The 25,202-nt window shown below is 30.9% G+C and overlaps 1 protein-coding gene across 1 annotated transcript in view; it reads left to right on the top strand.

Annotated features, from left to right (window-relative positions):
• Window positions 1-25,202, top strand: part of LOC108560041 (cell adhesion molecule 2-like) — a 141,893-nt gene that overhangs the window by 80,000 nt on the left and 36,691 nt on the right. Inside the window, exon 2 of the mRNA XM_017917468.1 lies at window positions 22,395-22,600. Coding sequence (XP_017772957.1) covers window positions 22,395-22,600 — 206 coding nt within the window. The remainder of the gene's footprint in view (window positions 1-22,394; window positions 22,601-25,202) is intronic.

The following is a 25,202-nucleotide window of genomic DNA, read 5'->3' as shown; positions in this document are numbered from 1 at the left end:
CTCCCCCCAAATCTCATCCCTCTCCCTCACTTTGTTACTTATTCTGGACCATAGAACATTACGTACACTCGCCAAGGCTTTATATCACTTTCTCCAACGGTTTTCATCCAAAAACATATATTAAAAAATACATCAAATATTAAATCAGCTGGAGGTTAATTTATCGTAGCCCGCGGGGCTCGGTCATTAATTACGTATTTTTTTCTTCTTTCATGCACACATAAAAATAGGCCTAATAAATCATGCGTCGGGTCTCGGAAAATTCCTATATTTTTTTTTACTTGCAACTAAACAGGGAGCGACATGCAAAATGCTAACTAGGAAACATTGATTATGCTCAAATTACCAGCACATAAACTGCACCTATTCTGTTGGAAAACAGAATTATTTATCAAAATGCAAATGCATCCTTATTTCCTTTCAACATTTATCAAATTTAGGATAGCAAAAACGTCTTTCATTTTTCACCGTATTTATCATAAACTTTTAAATCAGTTTTAGTTTAGACAGCTCTATATAAAATCTAATTTGAATATGTGATGAATTTGTAAATTATGTTTTTGTTTTACTTATTGCAAGAATGCAAAATTAAAGTTAAAATATTTAATAAGTTTATTCATTAAAAATATAAAAACAGGATTTAATTTTTATTGTAATTAGCATAAACTAATAAAATTCAGGTTTTATATTTTTTAACTAACTATATACTTATTTATATGGTGAATAATAATAATATTTCAATAATACTTGCAATATCTTAGAAATTTTGAAATGAATAAGAAGAAATAATTAGAATATCAAATTAATTAGAATTAATTAATGCTACTTAACTTCAAGTATTAAGTAAGTTTACATACTTATTTACATTTAATTAAATGTTGAGTGATATTATTTGAAATTTTGTATGAATGTCAGTTTCTAAATTTTGACGACCAACGTCTATTTGTATGATAACATTTTCAATGGAAAAGTCTTTTCGTTATGATGGATTTTTACTGTAAAACAGGGATTTCGCGATTCGAAGCAAAAGATCTTTGGATTTGGTGGTTGCTGATTGAAAAACTTGTGAGTGAGCGTACTAGAAAAAGGAGAAACTGCGATGCCGTTCTTATGTACCTTCTATACTATACCAGTACACACACATACACTCAATCAGGGTAGTAAACTTGAAAAGGGCATCGTGGGCGTATAGGGTCTCGTCCATAGTGGTGCAATCCATCAATCACGTCCCGAAGACTAACACGAAGTAGCCCGCATAATCATCTCACTTACTCACTGGCGATAAAAAAAAGGAAAATAAAACCTCGGCGAGATTCTGATTGTGTTGCAACTTAGTTTCTCGCTCGCTTAAAATGGCCTAGGGGTGGTGATTCGCCACCCATCCTAAACACACATACAATTTTGATTCAGTTTTATTCTCATACGCTTCCTTGTATCGATCCGATTTCCGCATCGGATCAATTCTATCCGGAAAATGGAAAATTAGTCAATTAGAAGCGATTAACCGAAGGGCTCGAAGGTTCGCAAACTATGGACATACATAACGCTTAGCGGCGAGGGACGCGGTCGGATTAAAAGTTTCGTGCGTGAGGAGAAAGTTGTCCCAAGTCGTAACGTAAATTCCGCTTTAAAATTCCCGCATTAATGCACTTTCAATTAACCGAGATTTACTCGTCCCTTTTGGATTACACAATTTCATTTTATTTTTTCTCTAAACCATGCAAACTTTCTGCAACAACAAAATCCAGGTTAACAAAACGCAATATTTATATACGAACTTCATAACTTTTTTAATAAAAATTATACTCATTACTAATGACTTAGTAGTTTCAATCAAATCATTAATCAAATTTACAGAATAATAGTTATAATTTAACAGATTTAGTTAATTTGCTTGAGAATACATAATAATTTATAAAATATTAAAAAATTGAATACATTCAAATTTTATAAAATACAAAATCTACAAAAAATGAGAAATTTAAAAAAGTTTTTTTGATTATATCATAACTATAATTATACTGTTTTCTTAGTTAGTTTATTTTAAGTGAACGTACAAAGTTTCGTTGAAATCCATCGAGCCGTTTATATGATATAACATTTTTTATAATGAAAAGATTTTCGTTTGATTTATAGCATAAATATTCATTATTTAATTGATTTAATAATATTTCTAATATGTCAAATCTTTCGATCTAATTTCATGTCGGATTAGGCAGATTGCATTTCTGTCTAGGAATATTATACGACGAAAAAAATCGATGCAAACTGCGGTAACTGGAAATATTATTATTTTTAAAAGAATTTTACTAACCTCGTTCCAACGTTACGTGATGAAAATCGTTCAAGTCTGACAGACCGGCATATTTCTTATAAAATAATAATTTTACAACAAAATTCGTGCGCGAAGTTTCCGCAATCTTAATCTCACGATCAGGTTCGATTGCAGCAAAGGAAAGAGTGAAAACAACAACAACAGCAACAAAAATAATAATATGAGAAATTTATTGTACATAACAATGATTTATCAAATTGATACATTCACTTTGCATCGGCCGGAAATAATTCGGAAGTTCGAATTTAATAGTTTTTTGCATGCAAACAACGCATTCCACGCGCGTACATTTTGCATAACATAGCTTGAATACTTACAGGAATATTACATGTAATAATTCACTATAATCGTATAAAATAGTTTATTAAAATTTATATGTAATATTCCGAAACGAATACCAACTTATTAACAAGAACAAAATGACGTTAGATTTATGTCAATATTAATACCAACTTAAAAATATGTGTTTATATAAGTATAATCGATGATCCGATTACTCATTCCTATTTTTTCCTATTCTCTTTTTTTTTATAAATATATTTCATCAGCAATAACCGACAGCAGCAAAAAAAAAAAAACAACCAAACAAAACAAGTTGATAGTCATGTTTTGGCGTCGACACGGTTTACTATAATAAAATGCGAAAATCAATTAAAAAATATAACAAAGTTTTATGACGTGTTTCGTTTTAGTTTTGTTTTCGTGCTTCGTTTATTTTTCTTGTCGATATTTGTTTTGTTTTGCTGCGCGCTCTGGTTGTTTCGAGGTTGCCGTTGCGCGTTTTGCACGAAATTTGCATGATATTAAATTCTGAACATAACCTAAACAACAAGCAAAAAAGCGGTACAATAACCAGAAAAAAATCAAGCATAAAAATAAATTTCATCATTTCGCAATTATATGAATTAATGAAATACAAAAAGTATGTTCTGAATGTAGTGATGCATGATAAAAATAACTAAATTTGTTTTCATTGTTTCTCTTAATGTTTTCATTTAAACACTTGATTTACTAAGAAAAAGCAAGAAATAAATTACAATGTTTTGTTTCACTGTTTGGATTAGTTTAGTCGGTAATCAATTATTAATTAGCATTACTTACAAATTCGTTGCATTTATATTTTTTTTATTTATTCGCGTATTCGCGAACCCTTTTTCGCAACTCGATGAAAAATGCAGGACAGGAAGAGGAAGAAGAGATACGTAACGAGAGGGAAAAATAATAAATAGGCTCCATTATGCAAATGCGTCGTTAAATAATTAAGAAACATTACAGTCGAGGAAAATTATATCAAGATCTCTCTCTCTTTCGTTGCTCTTTGCTTCACTTTTTTTTTCAGAGTCGCGCAAAAAATAAAGCAAAGCGAGGAAAAAAAACGTAAAGAATGAGTGAGAGAGAGAAATTTGAATATTCTACGAGGAGAGGAGTGAAATGGAAAAGGAAAAAAATCGCGAGGAAATCTTCCCTTAATTGCTTTCTAGATTTATTCGAATTAAATTATTTCATTAAGGCCGAAGGGACAGAAAATAATTTATTAACTTCCAGCCCATCCCTTATATTCTTCTTTTGGTAATCCCACATTCGCGATGTTTTTGGATTACCAAATTACGTTTTCGCTTCTCTTGAAGAAATTAGTGTCGAATTGCAAATTCAAACGTTATTTTCAAATGAAACTGGAAATAATATTCAAAGAATTGGAAAAGACATTTATATTATTAATAATTAAACATATCTTTCTCCAGAAATTAAACATGCAACTATTTATAATAATTGTAGCCATTCAATTAATTTTGAATAAAATGTTTTAAAAAATAAATAGAAATTAATAGCACAATTCATAAACCAAAATTACTTTTGGAACAACGAATAGATTTCACATTGAGAATTTCTCAATTAAAAATATATATATCAATATTGCAGCTGCTACTTTAATACAAATTTTCAATTTAAACATTGTTTAACCTTCTCTCTTTTTTTTCTTTCATCTGCGGATTTCTGCTTTCGTTTCTTTTTCGATTTTTCGCTCGCTTCTTTATTCGTCAAACCGGAGAAATCTATGCGTTGAAATAATAAACCGGAAAATTAATAGTCGCTTTGGAAATGAACAGACGTCGATTAAATCGAGAGGTGGAGCGTTGAGGGAGGAATGGTGATTTTTTCTTCTTGCGAGTCGAAAAAAGGAAATAAGAGAGTGGATGGAATAAAGCAGGGTTTTTCGTGTTCAAGGAATTGTGAACTTAAAGAAAATGTAAAATCCCTCGGACGTCTTCGAACTACCACTGCCGGCTGCAACGACTAAGGTGGATGAAGAGTGGATGAAAAGGGACGCATTTTCTGCAAGGAGATTAAAGGCTGAGCGAGCTTCGAGTAAACCTGTTTTCAGCATGAATATTCCTCGATACAAGCAGACGTCTATTCCAATATTCGTGATATTCTAAGAATTAAAATTAGAAATTCTAGCGCATTGAATGCATTAACTTTGAAACTATGCACAAACAGGGAGTACGAAGATCGAGCGTACATAAAGAAATTGATCGGAATTGATTCGGTGGTAGTTGTGATAACCCTTTGGATGAGGAGAGTTGGTTTTGGAATCGATAAAATACCTTGAACGTATCGAGGCTGCGCCCATTCCGACATGCACAGCATATTGTAATTCGCTATCTAACGATTCTATCCCGTTTCGAAGTAATTGGCATTCCAGATATCCGCTCCGCGCGTCGGCTGAAACTCGGATAATAAGCCCTTCCGACCTCCACCCTACCTCTATCTTTCTTCCTTTTATTTCTTATTTCTCTTGATATTTTTTTTCTTTTTCTAACATTCCCTTGCATCTGCAAACGCCTGAAAGTGTCGAGGCTGTACACTCTTTTTTTTATACGCGGATTCTGGAACTAATTTCGCGAGGTGTGGGGTTGGAGGACGCGAAATTAAAATTCCCGCGAAGCCTTAACCCATTGAAAACTGGAGCATATATATATATATATACATGAAAACTAAAAGGAATCGAATGGTGCGACTGATTACGCCAGGGAAACGGAAGAAAAATGATGCTCCCATTTCGAGGGTTCGCTTCTTTAACGAACGAATTTATTTTACGTAATATATATATATTTATTATATAGTGTATGCTTTCCACTTTTCAAATTGAAATGTTATATTAGTGAAAATTTATTTTAAAAATGTAGACTAACGTAAAAATAGGACATACGTTATAACCTCCCACATGCGGCCTAACTGAAGTTTTCATCTTTCTATATTTTTAGTTTGTTATACAAAAATAAGTTGCACATTAACTATACGGTAATAAAATATTTTGAATACGTTCTTCGTTTTATTTTTTTTATATGTGTGGCTTACCTAAGCTCAGTAATATTATTTTTGGACCAGCAGAAAATCGGTCGTAGAAAATTGTTATCAAAATTTAGACTTAGTTTGCATTTTTAGTTTTATAAAAAACATTAATAGATGATTTAGTAAATTTACGTATAAATATAGGAAAAGGTTAAATAAATTGGGGTTCAGCTATACAAATTTGAAATTTTGGATTTCTTTCTTTATAAAATTTAAATGTTTTATGGTGATTTTTTTTACGAATATTTCAATATTTATTGACAGTATGTCAGGATTCGCAGGCCCATCAAGCATTGATAAAGAAATCAATTTTATAGAGACATTTCATTAGAATGATTTTCGAAAACGATTTAAGAACAAATAATTGAAATTTGAGTTAAACTTAAAATAAATATTAGATATATACGATCCTTGGTTAATACCACCATATACAATATACGCAACATTCATTTTGAATTATTCAATTTATTTATTGAATGTATGTATTCGAATGATCGAATGTTTCAATTAATTCACAATAAATGAATGCAATAATGAAACACATTTCTACATTTAGCTGTGTATTTCACAAGCATAAAAACCAATTTGCTCTTTTTTTTAATCAAACTCCGAGAGCACGTAACCAATTTTGAATTATTAATTTCGGTTTTTGCACGTTGCGAGCGATCGGTTTTCATACTGTACGTATTTCCTTTCGTCGGTAGATTGTGTTGAAAAAAATGGGACAGCTTCTTTCTTGGCTTCAGATTTTATTTTTTCTTCTCCCAATTTTTTTTTGTACACAATCAATGTATTTGTATTTATTTTTCTTTTCTTAAATCGAAGGGTCGAGATGAAAAATAATGCGAAAAATAACACATTTTCCGCTCCAAGTAATACGATTCTCTGTAATTAATTTGAGAAAATATAGCTTTTTATTTTGTTGCTTTTTCATTTTTCATTCCATTTTATTTATAATTTACTTAATACAATGAATTTAGGAGATAAATTATTAGAATAAGCAATAGAAATATTTAATTTTGGATTAATTGTAAAATTTGTTTAATTATGACAAATATGAGAACCCTGTGGAATCCTTAAAAATATTTGTAACTAAATTATTTTTTGTCTCAAAATCATTTATTGAAATTTAGAACAAATTTGAGCAATATCAATGAAATTTCCATATTATAACAGTTCCTCGAGGTTCTCTCCTTTTGCCTCATCTATTTTTTTTCCTTCAGACGCACGTGAATCGTTTCTACTGATTTCTAATCAATGCACTTTTCGGTTATCGTTATCGCTCGATCACTATAAGCGGCCGATCGTAAGAATCCCGTGCTTTTCGTGCGATATTGAATGAGGAGATTCCGGATTTCTGGTGCCCCTGATGAATAATTCAAGCGCGAGGCTTGCGTTGGCGGCATTTTTGGCTGCGGCTGTGGGCGGCCGAATTAATAATGAAATCCGTTGTCCGGAGCGATATGATAAACGACCTTACAATGGATTACAGAACTTTATGAATATTGGTCGATTTTAATTATGTGCGTGTTATTATTTATTGTTATAAGCATGCGATTGACAATGGTTTTCATATGTGCAGATTTGCGCAACGTGCTATAGCTCCGCCAAAATTTATTGTGTTTGTCTTTGCCGCCCCCCTGAAACCAAAATTCGCACAAACACTGAATACTGCACGGGTTCAATTTCCCATTGCAATATCAATATCAACATCGGACAACAGACGATTCTTCGCAAATTCGCACAATACATATACTCTTTTTAATTTACTAATAGAATATAAAAAAAAATTGTAATTTTATTTTGTACGGCAAATCGAGTCTAATTCGTCATTTCAATTATGTATTTCATAATCCTTTTGTGCGTCGATTTTTCAATTGTTGCAACCCCGATTTTGTTTATTTGTTTTTGTTTTACTCGTTGGTTTTGTTTCAACGCACCCTTTCGATTCGTTTCGTTTAGCTAAGCTTAACAATGCCAACTGTTTATTTTTTTCACCAACAACATTTATCCCTATCAATAATTTATAGTTGGATTGCTGGTGAAAAAAAAAACAGTATATATAAACCGGAGCTATTTTCGATATTCCAGGCAATTTTGTAGCGCGTACGTTTGGATTCAATTAAAAAATCATGCGAAAAGCCCTGTTTCCGATTGCCGCACCAAGTTTACAATTTTTCATTTATTATTTTAAATGCTATTACAATAACCGATTTTTTTAATTTATTAAATTTGTAATATACGTGCATTTTATCAGATAAATATTTATAAAGTTAACCTTATTATAGTAAAATTGATTACAATAACATTAATTAATTTGTTTCGATGAGATTGGCTAAAGAAATCATTAAAAATATACCTGAGTATTATTATGAATCAATAAAAATAGTTTCGGTAGAATGAATGCTGCAGAAAGATTTTATATTAACAAACGAAGAAGCAACAATAAGAGAAAAAATATTGATTCCTTGATATGTTTTTTGGATGTAAATATTTAAAATAATGCTTCGTAGCAGATGTTGGACAAAACCTCTTTAGATGATGATATCGAATTCCATATTTTATATCGCTCAAAAGAAGAAAGCCAAAAATATACGGAAATATCCCCTTACTTTGTTTATATAGAACAGGGGTTTCCAAACTTGGTTTACGTCGCCCTTAATATATCCGAATTATCAAAGTCAAGTCAAAACATTTTTAATCTTAGGGCAAACTTTATGTCAATAGTAGTTTTTCTTCAATTTTCGCGGCCCCCTGTATCACAGTTTGGGAACCCCTCATATAGTAAGATTATACCAATAACAGAAGTAGAATATAAATATGTTATGGATTTACTACCCTACATTAGGCCAAAGTACCAGGAATATTTTAAAGCACTAAAAATATACTAAATCCCATATCCCAAGAGCTGAAGAAATACAGAAATGATATAAATTAATGTAAATGAATACTTTTGTTTTTAACTTTAGATTTTTAATAACATTCATTATTATTGTTAAAAGTCTCTTTGCAGATATTTTGTAAATTTTGAAATTGGTCTAAGTCATTTTAAGTTTAAAAAAATCACATTTCATTATATACAAAACTTCACAATCATAAAAATATTTTATTATATACGAGTAGTATAAAAATATTTATTAATTTGTTGAAACCTTTAAATATCTCGAAACAAAAATGTGTGGCTTAGACCAGTGATTTGGACATAAAAAATATCTGCGATCACCCGAAGAATGAGTATGTATACAAAAACAACCAAAATTGATCTGTTAATATTTTTTTGGAACCTTCTAAATATTTTACCCTACCCACACTTTGAAAATCACTGGCTTAGACCACTTTTAGACAACTAATTACTTGATTTAATCGATTCTTTATATTAGTTTATAATAATTTTAAACCAATTAATAATTAAAATTATTATTTTCAACAGAAGAAATTGCAAAGTTAAATCTAATTAACAATTATCAACTAATTTCTAGATTTATCCGATTAATAGATGCTTCGTGTTGTTTTTTATAATATAATTATATGTACAAAATGATCAATTTCAATAAGATTAATTATGAATTATAATGGAAAACAATTGCTGCGACACAGCAATAAATCAGAAACGGAAATATTGTGCGAAACAAACGATACGCGATAACATTGTGCGACGCGATAACATTATCCGCGGATCACATTAAGCTGCGGTTCGCGTGCATTTTTAACCGCGCTTGTTCATATCGCTTGAAGGGTTATGGATTGCCGCTCGGCGATGCTCCCTTTTGTATCTAAACCACCCCTACTAAAAAAAAAGTAAGAAAAGAAAAATAAAGAGAGAAAAGAGGAAACGAACAAACAGGGTGAGATTCGGGAGTAATCGAAACGTAACCAAATCCCGCTTTGTGCGAACAGCGGCCGCCTCCGAGCTGCTTACTTTACATTTATTTTGTCTTTATTTATTCTTTATCTTCGTTTCCAGTCGATCGCCTCCGGTTTTCGCAGCCGCCGTCGCCGCGTTTTCAAACCTTCACTTCTTGTGTGAAATTGATTAATGTTAAGAGATTTCATAAAACGACACCACCCTCCTCATCTTCTACCCAAGCGAAAGAAAAAAATAAATAGTTCTGTATTTTTTTTTTAGCTCGTTGCGAATTAAAACCGCACAACAAAATGCGAGCGAAAAGGAAAAGAGTTGAAAGAAATAAAAGCGAACAACTTTTTTTTGTGGGTTGAAAGAGAGAGAGAGAGAGAATATTATGTCCCGTTTTTTTCCTCAAGCTGCCGTCTACCCTCTGGCTTTGTGCATTGCTTCTATTTATTTGATCTTTTAAGAACTTCATTGTTAAAAGAAACGGCACGTCGAATTCTCAGCCCCCGTATTGTTAACTTCGCCTTCTCTCTGCTCTTTGCTACTTTTTTTTTCAATCTTCAAATCTTCAAATTGTTTACTTTTGTCTCTTCTCTGTGAAGTGCAAAGAACATCAACAAAATGATACGGCAAATGCTGCGAGCAAATTAATAAAAACCGGAAGAGGAAAACGTAAAGGGTTAAATAGAACTTGAAGTTGGAGTAGTTTAATTGAAAGCTTAAAAGATATTTTTAAAAAGGAAATCTAAATTAAATTTATAAATTTTTTCTCAAGCAAGAAAGTAACTATCAAAATATTTTTTTATTGGTATATCATGACAATTTATGCATATTGTAGAAAGCACGTACTAAATATAAACTTTTTGACTGGTATTCACTATTTTCATAGAAATTATAATGATCATTTCTTATTCTGGCAAAATCTACAATGAATAAACTAACTAAAAATGGAGGAGGACGATAGTCCTAAGCACATGTTCTTTAGGTGCTGCAGATGGCTTAGAAGAAAACACGAGGCAGAGGCAGAATTGGGAGTCTTGCTATTGCCGGAAAATTTTGTCAGCGAAATGCTGAAGAGTGCAGGGAGATTGTAACAGAGGAGCTACTGACCAAAGAAGAAGGCGATCGGAGGCTACATAGGGCCTACAAGGACAGTGTAAGTGGAAGCCAGCACTGACATAAGTGATCCAAAGGAAGTGCCAGACAGGCAAGGACAATCAGCATCGCATCTTCTGACGAACAAGAAGAGAGGTTTTAGTGCGGTAAGAATCCCACAGTACCACGATTCCACCCGTGGTCCCTATGTAAGGTTTCCTCTCACTTAGTAAAATTGTATACATTTATTTAGGGAAATTCTTCCAAAATAAAAAATGTATAAATGATTTTGTGACATTTTGCACAATAAAAAAAAACGTGCCTGAAAATTAATGTACCTTCCTGAAACTGATATAAAACAAATTAAAACATAACCAACTTTGATAATGCGGTGAATAATTTCGGATTTAAATAAAAAAAATTGATATAAACGAAAGCTCATGAATATGATAATGGTGAGAACGAATTTTTACTTTCCCCTATACGGTTACGTCGGAATTATCAGCGGTGAAAAATGAAAAATGAGAAGAACGAAACAAAAAAAAAACACTTCCGAAGCGGACATTTAGTAGCTTCATTTTGGATAAAATATTAATAGGCAATTGTTTGGTAAACAAGGTAACCTGAATATTTTTTGTTTTCATGATGGAAATGTTGAATGGGTCGGGGGACGGCGGCGTCGGCTCCGGCGGCGGATTTAAATTAAATTCCTGCACGCGCGGAATTGTAATTTGATGAAATATATAATATATTATATACTGCGCTTCGGGTGTAAAATAAAACGCGTAAAGAAACAACAACGTAATTAAAACGCGATAGAAAAAAAAAATGAATCGAAAAGCGAAACAAGTGATAATAAACGTGCACGTAATTAAAATATAATGTTTCTGTTAAATTGCACTTTTAATTGGATTCATTTGTTTTTTTTTTCGGGTGTGTCAAACCAAATATTTGAGGGCGGTAGGGGAGAAAACCATAAATAAAATCAATGTTTAATTAATAGTAGATGTATGTTGGTGTCGGCAATTGTTTGATTTAATTAACAATCAGTTTTACAACAACAAAATAAATAAAAGGAAAAAAAATATACAAAAAGAATGAAAATATTTTGCATTTTTTTGTTTTTGATTCTGCCAATATTGAAAGGGTGGACAGTGCGGGGTTATGATTTGTAGTGCATCTGGGCTTACCAGAACCGCCCCGATTCCAACAGTTTAATCCGGATATTTAAAAACAAACGAAATAAATCACGTCGGAGCCATTGTTTTGGCATCGCGCAAAATAACTTCCACTTAAGCGCAATCTAAATTTGCTCACTGAAACTCTTCCGTTGACATGCGGCGATACCTCGTATAGTACGGTCAATAAATTTCAAAATTTGAACATAAAAAAACATAAAAAGCAATCTGAAATAACACTTTTGTTTTAAATCAATGTGTTATTTTAGTGGGAGCTATTTTCAGCTACACACTTCAAATCATTTTGGGTCATAATTTCAACAAAACTTGATTCTAGTATTGTGGAAGTGTTCGAATTGATCCAATTTTAAACTTATATTAATTAAATATAATTATAATATTTTCACTTCTTGAGGAAAATAAGTTTATTCATGCTGCAATTTGTTTTTAGTAATATATACAATATTATAGACTATTTCGAATAATAAAACCAAGCCGAATACATACTTTTGTAGTGTAAACTTATATATTTATTTTTAGAAATAATGTATGTTCTAATTTTAACTGAATTACACATTATTTTTAAATATACACAAGTTTTTTTTTCAAAATTTATATTTTTTAATCTTTAAAAGTATTCATTTAATGTTTCGATGTATTCTATAATTTTATATTTCGAAAAATAGCAAAAAAAACTTCCAAAAACCAAATTGTAAATAAACATTTTAAAATTACACTTATTTCACATAAAATATATTTAATTCAAATATATATTTTACATGATCCTTCTGAGGCAAAACTTTGTTTTTTAGAGTTACCGTTTTGTTTCTTTGACTTTAATAAGTCATTCATATGAACTTATTACAATAATAACTCGAATAGTACGGTATCATTTTCATATGTATGCATATATAATGATTACATTGACTTTATTTCGACAGGTTTTATTGTTGCTTTTAATACCCGATACGTTATTTACGATGTCCACTGCGCCTCCGCCGCTATTGAAGACCTAAAAGCTTTGTCCCAAATTTAGTGTCGCTTTGAACAATAATGGTGCTACACAATACAAATATACACACATACAAGGATATTTTTTACATTTTGTTTTTATTTAAAAAAAAACTAAATTCGGTGAGTGCATGATGCAAAAATGATGCTGATTTGCACGCTTGACATTTAGCAAATATTTGGGCTGCATATTGATCAATAATTGAACGCACAAAGTGATTAAGTGACAAAGCGACTGTTGTTTTTTGTACGTATAGTAGTTTTGCATCATTGTTCCGTGTGGTTCCGACCTGTGTTCAATTTCGCTTTTACAATTACTTTCTTTTGTTGAACATCAGTACTAATAGTGAAACCAGAACGCTGATTGTTTTCGTTGTCCTCTGCATTTTTTATTTTATTTTTTTCTATTTTTCTGAGTATTCACGAGGATGGGTAGAAAAAAATGGGACGAAGACGAGGAATTCAATCTGTTCCGACACACACTGCACTACATGCATGCACCCTGAACTTCCGCCTCACTGATTCTAGAGACATACTCTCATACAAAAAAAATATGTGTGGGAAAAGAGAACGAAAATAAAGGAAAAGCGAGAGGCTTTGTTCACTGCAGCCGTAAGTTGGAGAAACTCAATTTACATTTTTCATCCGCTCGTTATTATGCGTTCTTTACGGCCCCGATGATAATAAAAAACAACGATTATGCGCGCCCAACACGTTATTACATATGGAGATCATCTCTAAGCCGTGAAAGGAATGGAATGCTAAAAGGGATGACGATAAATAAAACGAGATGGGACATACACACACAAAAAAAGTTTAACTGAATTTGCTACAAGCATTGCTAGAAAATTCATAGCAAATCTGTAATCTAAATATAAATTTCACATGATTTTCAATTTAATTTGAAAAAAGTTGTTAATGGTTAAGTCACGCTTCTCGCAAGCTTGTGAACGCTGGTCAAACCAAGCCATGCCATCCTTCATCAAATATTGAGAGTCATATGAATGAGCTTCACCATATGGACCTCCAGTCAAATCAGTGACTGTGTTAAGGAAATCAGACACATAGAGAAAATGAATATACAGTGGAACCTCGCTTAACGAGTTTATTTCGTTCCAAAATTTCCGGATTTTTACTCGTATAGTGAAACATATTCCAAAATAAACATAATACGTGTACACAAGTTTTAAAAATGCCTTAGCGGGCGCGCAATCCCGGACTTCTTTTCTCATCGTTATGCGAAACGTTGCTCGTTAAACGAAATGCCCGTTATGCGAGGTACTCGTTAAGCGAGGTTACACTGTACTACTAAAGTTAACCAACAAAACAGCAGGCTACCAAATTTGTAAAAAAAAGAAGAAAAGAATGGTAAAACTTTCATTGGAAAACTTTACCAAAAAAAAACAAAAGTCTATGCACCGAATATTGTATTATTATATTATATTATATATTGTATTATAATATTTTTATATATAAAAATAAATAGAAGTAATAAATCTCTGAGATAAAAACTAAGAATGTAATGTTTCTGTTTAATTTGATCACGAAATTCTCTGTTATTTTCGTGCTCGGCGAAATTGGCTTAAATGTGGTTCGCATCTAGCGTAAATTCTTTCGTTCGGTTGAGAATGAAGGAGGAAGAAAGGTACGAAGGAGGAAATGCAGGGTTGCAAGCAAAGCGAAATATGTTTGCGCGCTGCGCTCTCGGTTTAAGTCATGCATTTTAAAAGCATCTAAAATTCACGGCTAAAATATTCAAAATGCTTTTGCACAGAAGCGTGAATATTGCACATGAACGAGCCTCGTAATTTATGGACGCCTTATATAGAAAAATAAAGCAACGAGGAACCTAAAAATGAAAAATTTAAACAAAACAAAAATATACAGGCATGTTTTTAATTCAATAACGTTTTATTTAGTTTAAAGTGTTTACATATTACGCAAGTTTTGTTCAGTTTAACATATTTGAAAGTTACTTTTATAGGTTCAAGTTCTCGAAAAGAAAAAAACTGCTTAGTTCGTAGGTAATAATGTGTAAAATAAAGCGTTTGAAAATTTAAATTTATGGTTTCTATTTGCTATAAATTAAGTATATTGGGCGGAAAAACCTCGGTCGTTAGCCCTTTGGCCAGCCTATTAGTATATATTTTTTTTATTGTATGTTAAAATTTATTTATGTATAAATTGTACTTTTTTTTTCTTCTTCTTATGTATTGATGTTTGGCCAATAAATTATTATTATTATTAAGTATATTTTTGTTCAATTTCATATAATCTTCGGTTTTTGATTAAGCAATGCATGCTTCATTTAAAACTATGAATTTATTGAGTGAATAAATGAAATGATCAAATACTTTGTTTCTGAATGATTGAAAACTATTTGAATTTATAGATAACAGCATTTTATGTATTGGATTTTAGGATTTTATGTCTGTTTTGATAGATATTCGTTAGCTTTGAGTGAATGTTGCCGGAAGCACTAAAGAAGATTGGTGCGTTTCCAACAAAAGAAAATAAAGAATTGGTAGAAGAAATTGGTGTTTTAGGAGAGTAGGAAACGGTGCGGACTGTGTTTGTTGGGTCTGGTGATTTTGGTACGAAATTCCCTCGGAATCATCAATCCGTCCACTTTCAATTAACCGGGATTACTTGTTATCCAATCAGAGGTCGTCCAACACGTACATACACATGCACACGTCCATTTCCCCGGGTAGTGTTAAAGTGAACTACGCTGGGAATACTAACTACATAACCCTCTAAGACCTTTGATTACTGCCACCACCGGGCCGGGCCGGGCCGGACCTAACCTTATTGAATACACTACTACTATGCCGCAGCCGCCTCCGCAAGTTTCAGTCCGACGCCCGACGGTTTATCTTTAAACGCAATAATGGCCATTTGGATTCGATCCAGGTCTTCGATTTTCCTCCACCTCACTCCCCCCTGTTAAACACGCCGAATTTCCAATTCCAATTCCAACGTTACCCCACGCATTTTCTCATCATCCCTCAACTGTTTCTTCATCATCCTCTACCGCAGATTATCCCTAAGCCAAATCACCAACTAATTTCCTTCGATCCTTCCCGATACAAAACATATCAGATCCACTTACTTCCACATTTGGTGGTTTCTCACTCAACTTTATTATATCTGGCGTACTCCAAGTTAATGTATACTGTCCTGACATTCATCAAAATCATAATAATTTGAAAATTACGTGACAAATTTAGAAAAATATATATTAATATAAATAATCTGAAAAAAAAATAGTTTGTGCACAAAGTATATTATATAGAAAAAAAACAAAATAAAACTAAATTTTTCAACTACAAACAATTTGATTTTATATTATTTTCAAAGCAAGAAAAATGGAACATTTTTGTATAGAAATTTATAAAATTCGAAAACAATAAAATACGTTATTAAATTTTAATATATTATGTTTGAACACTTCAATGTTTTTTAATTTCATGTTGTCCTAAATTAAAATATAATTGGATGAAATTTAATACAGGAAGAAAATAAAAGTCTTGAAAGTGATGTAGATAATATTAATATTTTAATAATTTCTTCCAAAAAAAAGTTATAATTGTTGATTTTATTTGATTGACGTAGCACAGTTTAGTAATCAAAAATTTCTATAGTCCTTAATATATTTTATTTGTAAATTATTGAATTTCAATATAAATAAATTAGTAAACAAGTAGATAAAATTAAAATTTCATGTTTTAAATTTACTTGAAAATTATGAATAATAAAACTTTTTTCTACTATTTTTTGGAAATCCATTGATTTTAGAGAAATTGTTATGTTTTGCAAATTTAATTTAATGCAATTTATATAGTATAAAAAATAATAAACTGTTCTATAAAAGAATAACATTGGTAATTAAAAAAATATATAACAAATTCTAATTCATAAAATTTTAGAAAACCCGGCGTATCCAAAAAATTAATTGCAAAATTTAATAAAAACAATAATTATAGCAAATATAATATAAAAAAATATTAATAATGTATTGTTATAATAATAATCACCACTTATTAATAGCTTCATTACATCTATTTGGATAGAATAAATTTGATATATTTTTTTGTTGTTGCTGTTTTTTTGTGATGATGGTAACGGCTTTGTCGAAATAAAACGCAGTGCCGCATTCCATATTTCATGTCGGGCGGAACGTAACGCCAATGGAAATCATTACATTTCATGTTTACCACCCATATTCCCATTTTCCCACGCCGCTGCTCTCCCATTCCGCACCAATTTACGCACTAACACCAATAAAATTATTACATACACTCTCGCACGCATTACAAATATATATAAATTTCATACACTATATACAAACATACACACAAATCTATAATATGGATTGAGAAAATATCGCTTTTATACGTGCACTGCGCAATTTATAATTCTAAACAATATCCATCACAGTGTTTTCTATATATGTTTTTCGTGCCGAATATTTTGCTATATGTAATTTTATTATTTAAATGCGACCATTTATATGAAACACGGTTTCAAAATATATAAAATAACCAAAAAAAAAAACATGTGAATGGGAGAAAACACGAGTGCAATTTGATGAATGCTCGTGTGTAAATACACGATAAATACATTTTGGAATTTCTATTAATATTTCCATTACTTCCCATTCTGCGTTCATAAAATGTGAGCATTGCATACGCGATACGTTCATTACTATTTTTTTTAAACATTTTTCAATCTGCTTTTTGTTTCCTGTGCACTTCGGTACTTGTTTTTTAATCATTTATATTTTTGCTCTCAACGAAATATTTTTATGAATTTATACAAAAAAAAAGGTTGCATGTTAGCATAGAATTGGATGGATCTACTAGAAAATAAATATCAAGTTTTTGTTACCTACATATGTATAGTTAAATCTGATAAAATATGTTTGAATTATTAGGTATGTTTAATTATTCGCAAGTAAATAGTTTATTATGTGAATTAGAGGTATGTTCGAGTATTCATCTGAGTCCGCGTATTTTCCATTGATTTGACAAAGGTATTATGTCCATTGCTGTTGATTCCCGCATGCACAATGGAAAATCTTTGATCTTCGATAATTGCTTTGTGTTTTGGCTGCATTGTAACTAGACCACAAGAAGAAATAGCATTAATATTTATTATTTTTTTGTTGAAAATATTTGATTATTGATCAACGTATCCCATTCGTTCCCATCCAACTATTGAGTGCGTATACATTTCAAATCAATCTTCGTCTTGACCGCACAAATGAAGAATATATTTTTGCCGATTCACAAAATGATTTAAGTAGAATTATTATATAATATCTATATCAATGCAACTCAAATAATTTATTCAGACACTATGGAATAATTTGTAGTTTTGTTGAATCCTAGTGAGTTTTATAGTAAATTCTAGATGTACAGGGTGGTCCATCGGATCCGCCGGATTTTTTTTTTGTATATAAGTTGACATCTCTAATGTTTGATATTTGTCATCTGCTGTTATTTAGGTTATTAAAAATGGGTCGCTATACAAAAGAACAACGTATTGTGATTGTTAAAACACATTACTAATATGGCTAAAGTTTGGTGCGGATTATGGGCTGGAGGTGTAATTGGACCGTTCTTTTTTGAGAATAATCTAACTTTTTGTGAGATCAATTGGACGACATGAACCTCAAAGAAATGTGATTTCAACAGGATGGTGCAACATGCCTTACAGCAAGAGAAATCATCGATTTACAAAAATATTGACGTTAATTGGTCACCCAGACCTTGCGACTTGACGCCATGCGTTTTTTTCCTTTGGGGTTTTGTAAAGTTGACATAATTACATAATTAATCTCAAAATGTCTACTTTATAAATCAATAAAAAAATTCTCAATTAAAAAATTATTTACTGTATTTCATTTCAAAATTAAATTCGGCGTATCCGACGGGCCACTTTATGTACTATTTAACACTTAGATAACTGAGCTTTTAAAAAGCATACCGTATTAAACAGATTTATTGAAACTAGATAAAAAGTTTGGGAAAAACATTGTCATTATTTTAGAAGTAAATATTTATATAACCTTGTTTGGCCTCAAATAAAGATTTTCCTCTTGGCATCGATGTAGATTACTGTTCAAGAGTTTCAATAGGACTAATATGATTCTTGCTAGGACTAAGGCTAGAACTTACTTATAATAATAAAAGCGTCATATTATATGTAAGAAGACGAACCGAATGCAGAAGAATATTTAGGCCTAGGGATTGATTTGTTTCTCGAAGATTTGTTATTAACATTTGGGAGAGGAAATTCATAGGGCGTATTAGTCTGTGAACTAATCTTAGTATGGTGATAATATAGGTTATAGATGTGGATTTCTTGCAGTCTAGACTAGATAGTACCTTCGAAAGTGTGTGAAGAAATACAAACTGTAAATAAAAAATGTGGACTAAATAACAGTTTGGACAAATACAATTAACTTTTTTTTATGTTGTATATATTTATTCACAGTCTGTTCATCAATGTGAATATTGAGTATATTTAAGATCGCGGTTGACATTAAATGGACAATCTTTCCCGATGGATAGTTATGATGATTTTATTCTAATTTGTTGGTTGGCTGTCGTCTTGTGGGATAACTTCAGTAGTATATTGATGCTCTGCGATTCCACTATTTCCTTTGACTGTGAATCTGCTGCTATCCTTAGCACTGTCATTGTCCATCGACTTGGCTTAAGGTCCACATGCTGAACCTCATTCATTTGACTGCCCTGTGATGAACGATGGCCCTATTGCTGCAAGCACCGAGAGGGCTCACAAAGGGCCTGGCTTGACCAGGATTCGAACCGGCGCCCACGAAGTCGAGGGTAGGGCGACTTAATCATTCGGCTATTAGTCGCCCTTAATACAATTAATTAAGTCATAATTACACAATTAATTAATTTATATAAAACTAAAACTGAATTTAAATATGAATTTAAAAAAGATATAAGTAAAATTATGTTTCTGAAACACAAAATTGTAATTAATATACAGTGGGACCTTACCGAGCATAATCTATTCCAAAATAAACTAATGTAATATACGTAATATCCGTTCCATTCCGTTAAGCGGAAGTTATTCAATTTATTTTATTGTTATATAATCATTTGATTAATGTTACTTTCATACAATAATTTTTTTATTGAAATTCCATTATCACTTTACTTCAAAATTCCATGCAAATTCATTATACAACTAACATAATTATTTTATAATATTAAATTGTACGCATATTGATTAAAACAATTATTTTAATGTTCCAATTAAAGTAAATACTTCGATTACTGAATATTTCATAACAACAGCATTAACTATTTATATAAACAGAGATTTAGTAATTTAATAATATTAATTATACAATTTCAGCAATTATTGCATTTTCAGTCAGTTTTAAATTAAAAATTAATTATTTGACGCTTTCCAATCATTAATAGATTTGCGAGTTCTATTTTATGCAAAAAGTTTCAAATTACTGAATTTATTGAAAAAAAATCTAAATGTCACCTGTGAAATTTTGCTATCTAAATACAAAGATTATTTGAGCTAAAAGTATATATTCAAAATTACAAAGTAATTAACAAAATTGATTATATAAGAAAAATAATCTTAGTAATTTTCGTTCTTTTTTTAACAAAATCTGTTACATTACAATGTTCCTTGTACTTTTATAATTTAAATATTTCAGTGTTAGATATTACTCATATATTAATAATCGTAATATTTTGCTTTCGAAGAATGCATCAACAAATTAAGAGAACTTGTAAAATTTAATTACTTTTACTTTTGTGACTGATTTTGTAAAATGTGCGCAATGAAAAAATTTATAATTATATACCATATTTGATGTAATTGGAGATGCACCCTCTGCGTTATTAATGTACGTTGTGGGGATGTTTGGGGGCCGCAATAAAACATGCCTGAGACGGGCTGGTAGCGAGTGGGTGGTAAATTAATTGGGCATGTGAAGAGCCACGAAACTGACGCATACATCATGTTCTATCTCTTTCCTGATTTCCTGCAAGCGCCTTCCTCGATCCCTCAGGGCCGTATTCAATTAAATTATTCCTCTAAGCTTATTGAAAAAAATAATTCCTCTTGAAAATTTATATTTATAAATTATTACAACATAATTATTTTAATGGATTTTCACTCGATTTTAAATTGAGAATAATATTATTTCAAACGTTTTATACGTATATCTAAAAACATATATTTAGAATTGTATAAATCAAACTTTCAATATTATACAAAAAATCACACTGGTCTTGCTAATTGTTCACTGGTCTTATTAAAAAATGGTTCTAGTTTTAGTAGAAATTTTATATAAATTATTTATTTTTCGCTTCAAAATTTAATTATATTATTAGCATAATAGAAAAAATAAAATATTACTAACCCTGAAATTACAATTTTTTTACTATAAGCGTAGCATATAGACTAGTTCACAATATGGATTTGACAATACTACTTTAACCGAACTATCATTTATTTTCTTTTTTATTAAAAAAGTTATTTTTTTATTTGCTTTAAAAGCTGATAACTTTAAGAATATTACAAATTAACTATATAATTTTGTGTATCTTTAATTCTCTATATATTATATTTTCAAAAAAATAACACTTCTAAAATATAACTTCTAATAACATAGAAACTACCAAATTTGGTCTATTTGAAAATTTATCTCAAGTTTATTAATTATTTTCAAATAACTATTACAACATTATCATCATGTTTACCATAAAACTTAATTCATAAACATTAGAAAATCATTATTTCCATTTTGGAACGCTCTAACACACTAAACTGTCAAAGAACTTTTTTAAAACGTTATGTCGCCTTTAAGTCGCAGTATAGAATGACAAGATGCAACGTATACATCGTAAGATATGGTTCACTAAAGTCATCTAATGAAAAACGCTCAGAACTTTTTACTTCACCCAATATAAACATAGAAAATTATAATAAATGTTTTATATACATTTTATTTTTTGATGATTCGATAATCTTACAGTGTCGTGATTGAAATCTATTAAAATTTACTTGTAATTACAGTATATACAAATTGTGAGCTCCCATTAAAATTTTATTTTTATTATAATTGAATTTTATTACTAACATTTTGAAATAATTATTTTTTTTTATATATGTTCTTATATAATTACATTAAATATACAAAAGTTAAATTTGTATATCTAAGTGTGGCTCTTTATAAAATAAAAAAAAAACGGATTGCGGCTCTCTTTGGCTTCATGTTTATTCACCACCTGGTATATACGATGATACAAATTTTAGAGTAAAATTAAATAAAAATATTTGATGTGATTGTATTATGAGTAAGTACGGCTCTGTTCGTACAATGTGTAACTGTCTCCGGTTGGGTATAATTCAACAACGGAGACGCACGTAGGCTTGTATATGCGTTTGTGGTGGGCGGAAGCCCATGGGGCGCTAATTAATTATCCTCCGGTTTAAGGGACTGTTTGTGGATTCGGGTGATATGTGCAAAGAGAGAAATCTAAAGTGTGATGAATTTCAGGTGGAATGTCCTTGCACCTGGTGGAGCTGAGGATACCGAGCCACGCTGTGAGAAATCAGAGTGCCCGCTTGGAGTGCCACTTCGACCTGGACGGCGAGACACTCTACTCCGTGAAGTGGTACAAGGATGGCAACGAGTTCTATCGGTTCGTGCCACGAAACATGCCTCCGGCCCAGGTGTTCCCTTTGCCTGGAGTCACGGTCGACGTAAGTTTCTTCTTAACCTATTAACTCACGGACCCTTTAATGTCACACAACAATGCCCAAACGCCGCCGCCGCCGACGATGCATCATTTACGGCGTTTAATGAACCAAGGAAACTCTATACTTCCATCTCCACCTCCCTCACTCTCTGTACCGTTCCACTAGCTCCATCTCAACATCATCATCATAATCATCAATATGACCTTCCTATAGTCCTTCATCCACCTCTATACCGATCCGCAACCCCAATTCCAAGTAACAACTAAATTACCGAAGTTTCGAACCGATTTATTCCCATACAAATTTCTGCTGATCCCACAGACTCATAATTACTCAATCACATAAATTCTCATTATCGACATAAATTAATCCAACTAACATAAATTTCACTTTAAAACTTCAAATTTTCAAAGAAACATCATTTTATTTTTTAAAACTTGTAAAAACGTTTAATTCCAGTCCTGTGTAAAACAAACCTATCTTTTGTTTTTTGTTGTACATAACTCATTTTTAAACTAATTACTGAAATTAACATACAAAATAATTATATAGATAAATATTTTTTTCGGAAATGAGGTTGAACAAATATCACGTGGAATAGAAAAATAAAACTGTTGTAAATTATACGAATAGAAAAATTACATATGTTCATGAATATTAAAATTTGTTTCATTAATTTGTTTTCCAATAAAAGAAATCAACGTGTTTGTTAAACAAATTTAATTGCTTAATGAAAAATGAACAGATTATAAATATTAAACAAGAAAAAATAAATGAACATTATTTTTAGGATTAATTAAATATTTGTTGAGAATTATATATGAACTTAATAAAATGTAAAAGTTTCAAGAAAAATAAGATTTCTTCCTGATGGAGAAACAGTTGATAAATTATATAATCTGAAAGCGAGTAAACACGGGGCGTGTGTTTTCTTTAGAGAAGAGACGGATCCGAAACCGAATCAATATTATTTATTTGCGCAACTTATAAGAAGTGGAAGTCCTCGCGCCGATTAACCATACTTTAAACATCTCTCCATCAAGAATTAAACGAATATTTACTTTTGCGCCAAATCCAACGCAAATATTTGCGTGAATTAATGCTCCCGTTTAAAATCTGTCCAGTTAAAAAAGAAAATTTCTAAACAAAAAAAATAAATAATATTTATATAAGTCAATCAATGTTTCTCAGTTATCCATTCGATGTGTGACTCAATTATTATTGAACTTAATGAAAGGTGTTAAAACCTAGTTGAATTAACGGGAAAAAGTCCATAATATTTTTATCAGATCGCTACATTAAATATTATAAAGATAAGAAAACAATAAATAATTATATGTTATATTACCAATCATTGGGGTTATTTTTCTGTTGGAAATATTAGGGAAAACAATTTGGGTAATGATTTATATTTATTTATATACAGTCGTTTATTTATTTATACGATTTATAATTTACAATATACATTTCCAATGCAGATTATATTATATTTCTGGCCAATAAATTACAATTATTTTTTATTACGAAAAAAAAAAGTGTCTGCTGATAATACAAGTTTAGAATTAAACTGAATTAAATAATAAATATAGATGTTCATATTATGAACATTTATTAAATATTGCATTGTTATCAAGTTTTATCATCAATTATTCATGCGTCGATCCATAAACCGACAATGGAAGTATGCGGTGTTATTAGTATTGTTGTCCGAATGATGAGCGTCATCATTATTATCATTATCATCATCATCGTCGTCGCTTGAAACCCCGCGGCGTTCGACGATGGATGTGACGGAATGCGGGGAGGTGGAATGATCCCAAGGGAGAAATGGGGTGGTTCACCGATTGACTTTGATTAAAATCCAATCAATACGACCCTCACGTTATATGGAAAACGACACGAATATCGGACATATTTCCGTGCATTAGCATAATAAAGTAGGAAATTTATCAAATTTAGATAACATTTATATTGTACATTCTAGATCAGCGTTTTTCAACCTATAGCTCGTAACCCAATATTAGGTATCTTTGAGTTTTTAATAAGTATATAAGTGACAGCTGTCATCTTGTATCAAAATCATCAATAATTTTATGTTAGATATTATTGGAACGCAGTACAACTACAAAAAAAGTTCGGGCAATGCAGTTTTGCATGATAACCTAGTTATGAAGAATGTCATATGTATATTTTGGATGAAATGACAACTATGGACGTAACTAAGAATGCATTCTACTTATAATGTTTCCCAGGAATTTTGATATATTTTCGGAAAACCGGTTTTTTGAAGAAATTTAAATAATTCGGTTTTTGAACCTAGACTTAAAATTGAAAAATAAATTAATTATTTTAATTGTTTGCTTAAAAAACATCATCTCTGGCATAAAACGAGAAACAGCTTAAACAATTACTCGAATATTGCGTAAAATACAAAAATATAAACATATACAGACAGTCAATTTCTCTTTATATATAAGCTTAGATTTAGGATTTAAACTTTACCGTATATGCATGGGAAAAAAGTATATTATGTGGGACAACCAATAAAATGATATACAATACAAATTCCTCCTGCAGCTACTCTTCGCCAAAAAAGATAAAGGAT

This window comes from Nicrophorus vespilloides, unplaced genomic scaffold (genome assembly GCF_001412225.1).
Source record: "Nicrophorus vespilloides isolate i.1.1-1 unplaced genomic scaffold, Nicve_v1.0, whole genome shotgun sequence".
NCBI lineage: Eukaryota > Metazoa > Arthropoda > Insecta > Coleoptera > Silphidae > Nicrophorus > Nicrophorus vespilloides.
The sequence above is the reverse complement of the archived record's forward strand: the minus strand, read 5'-3'. Positions and strand labels throughout refer to the sequence as shown.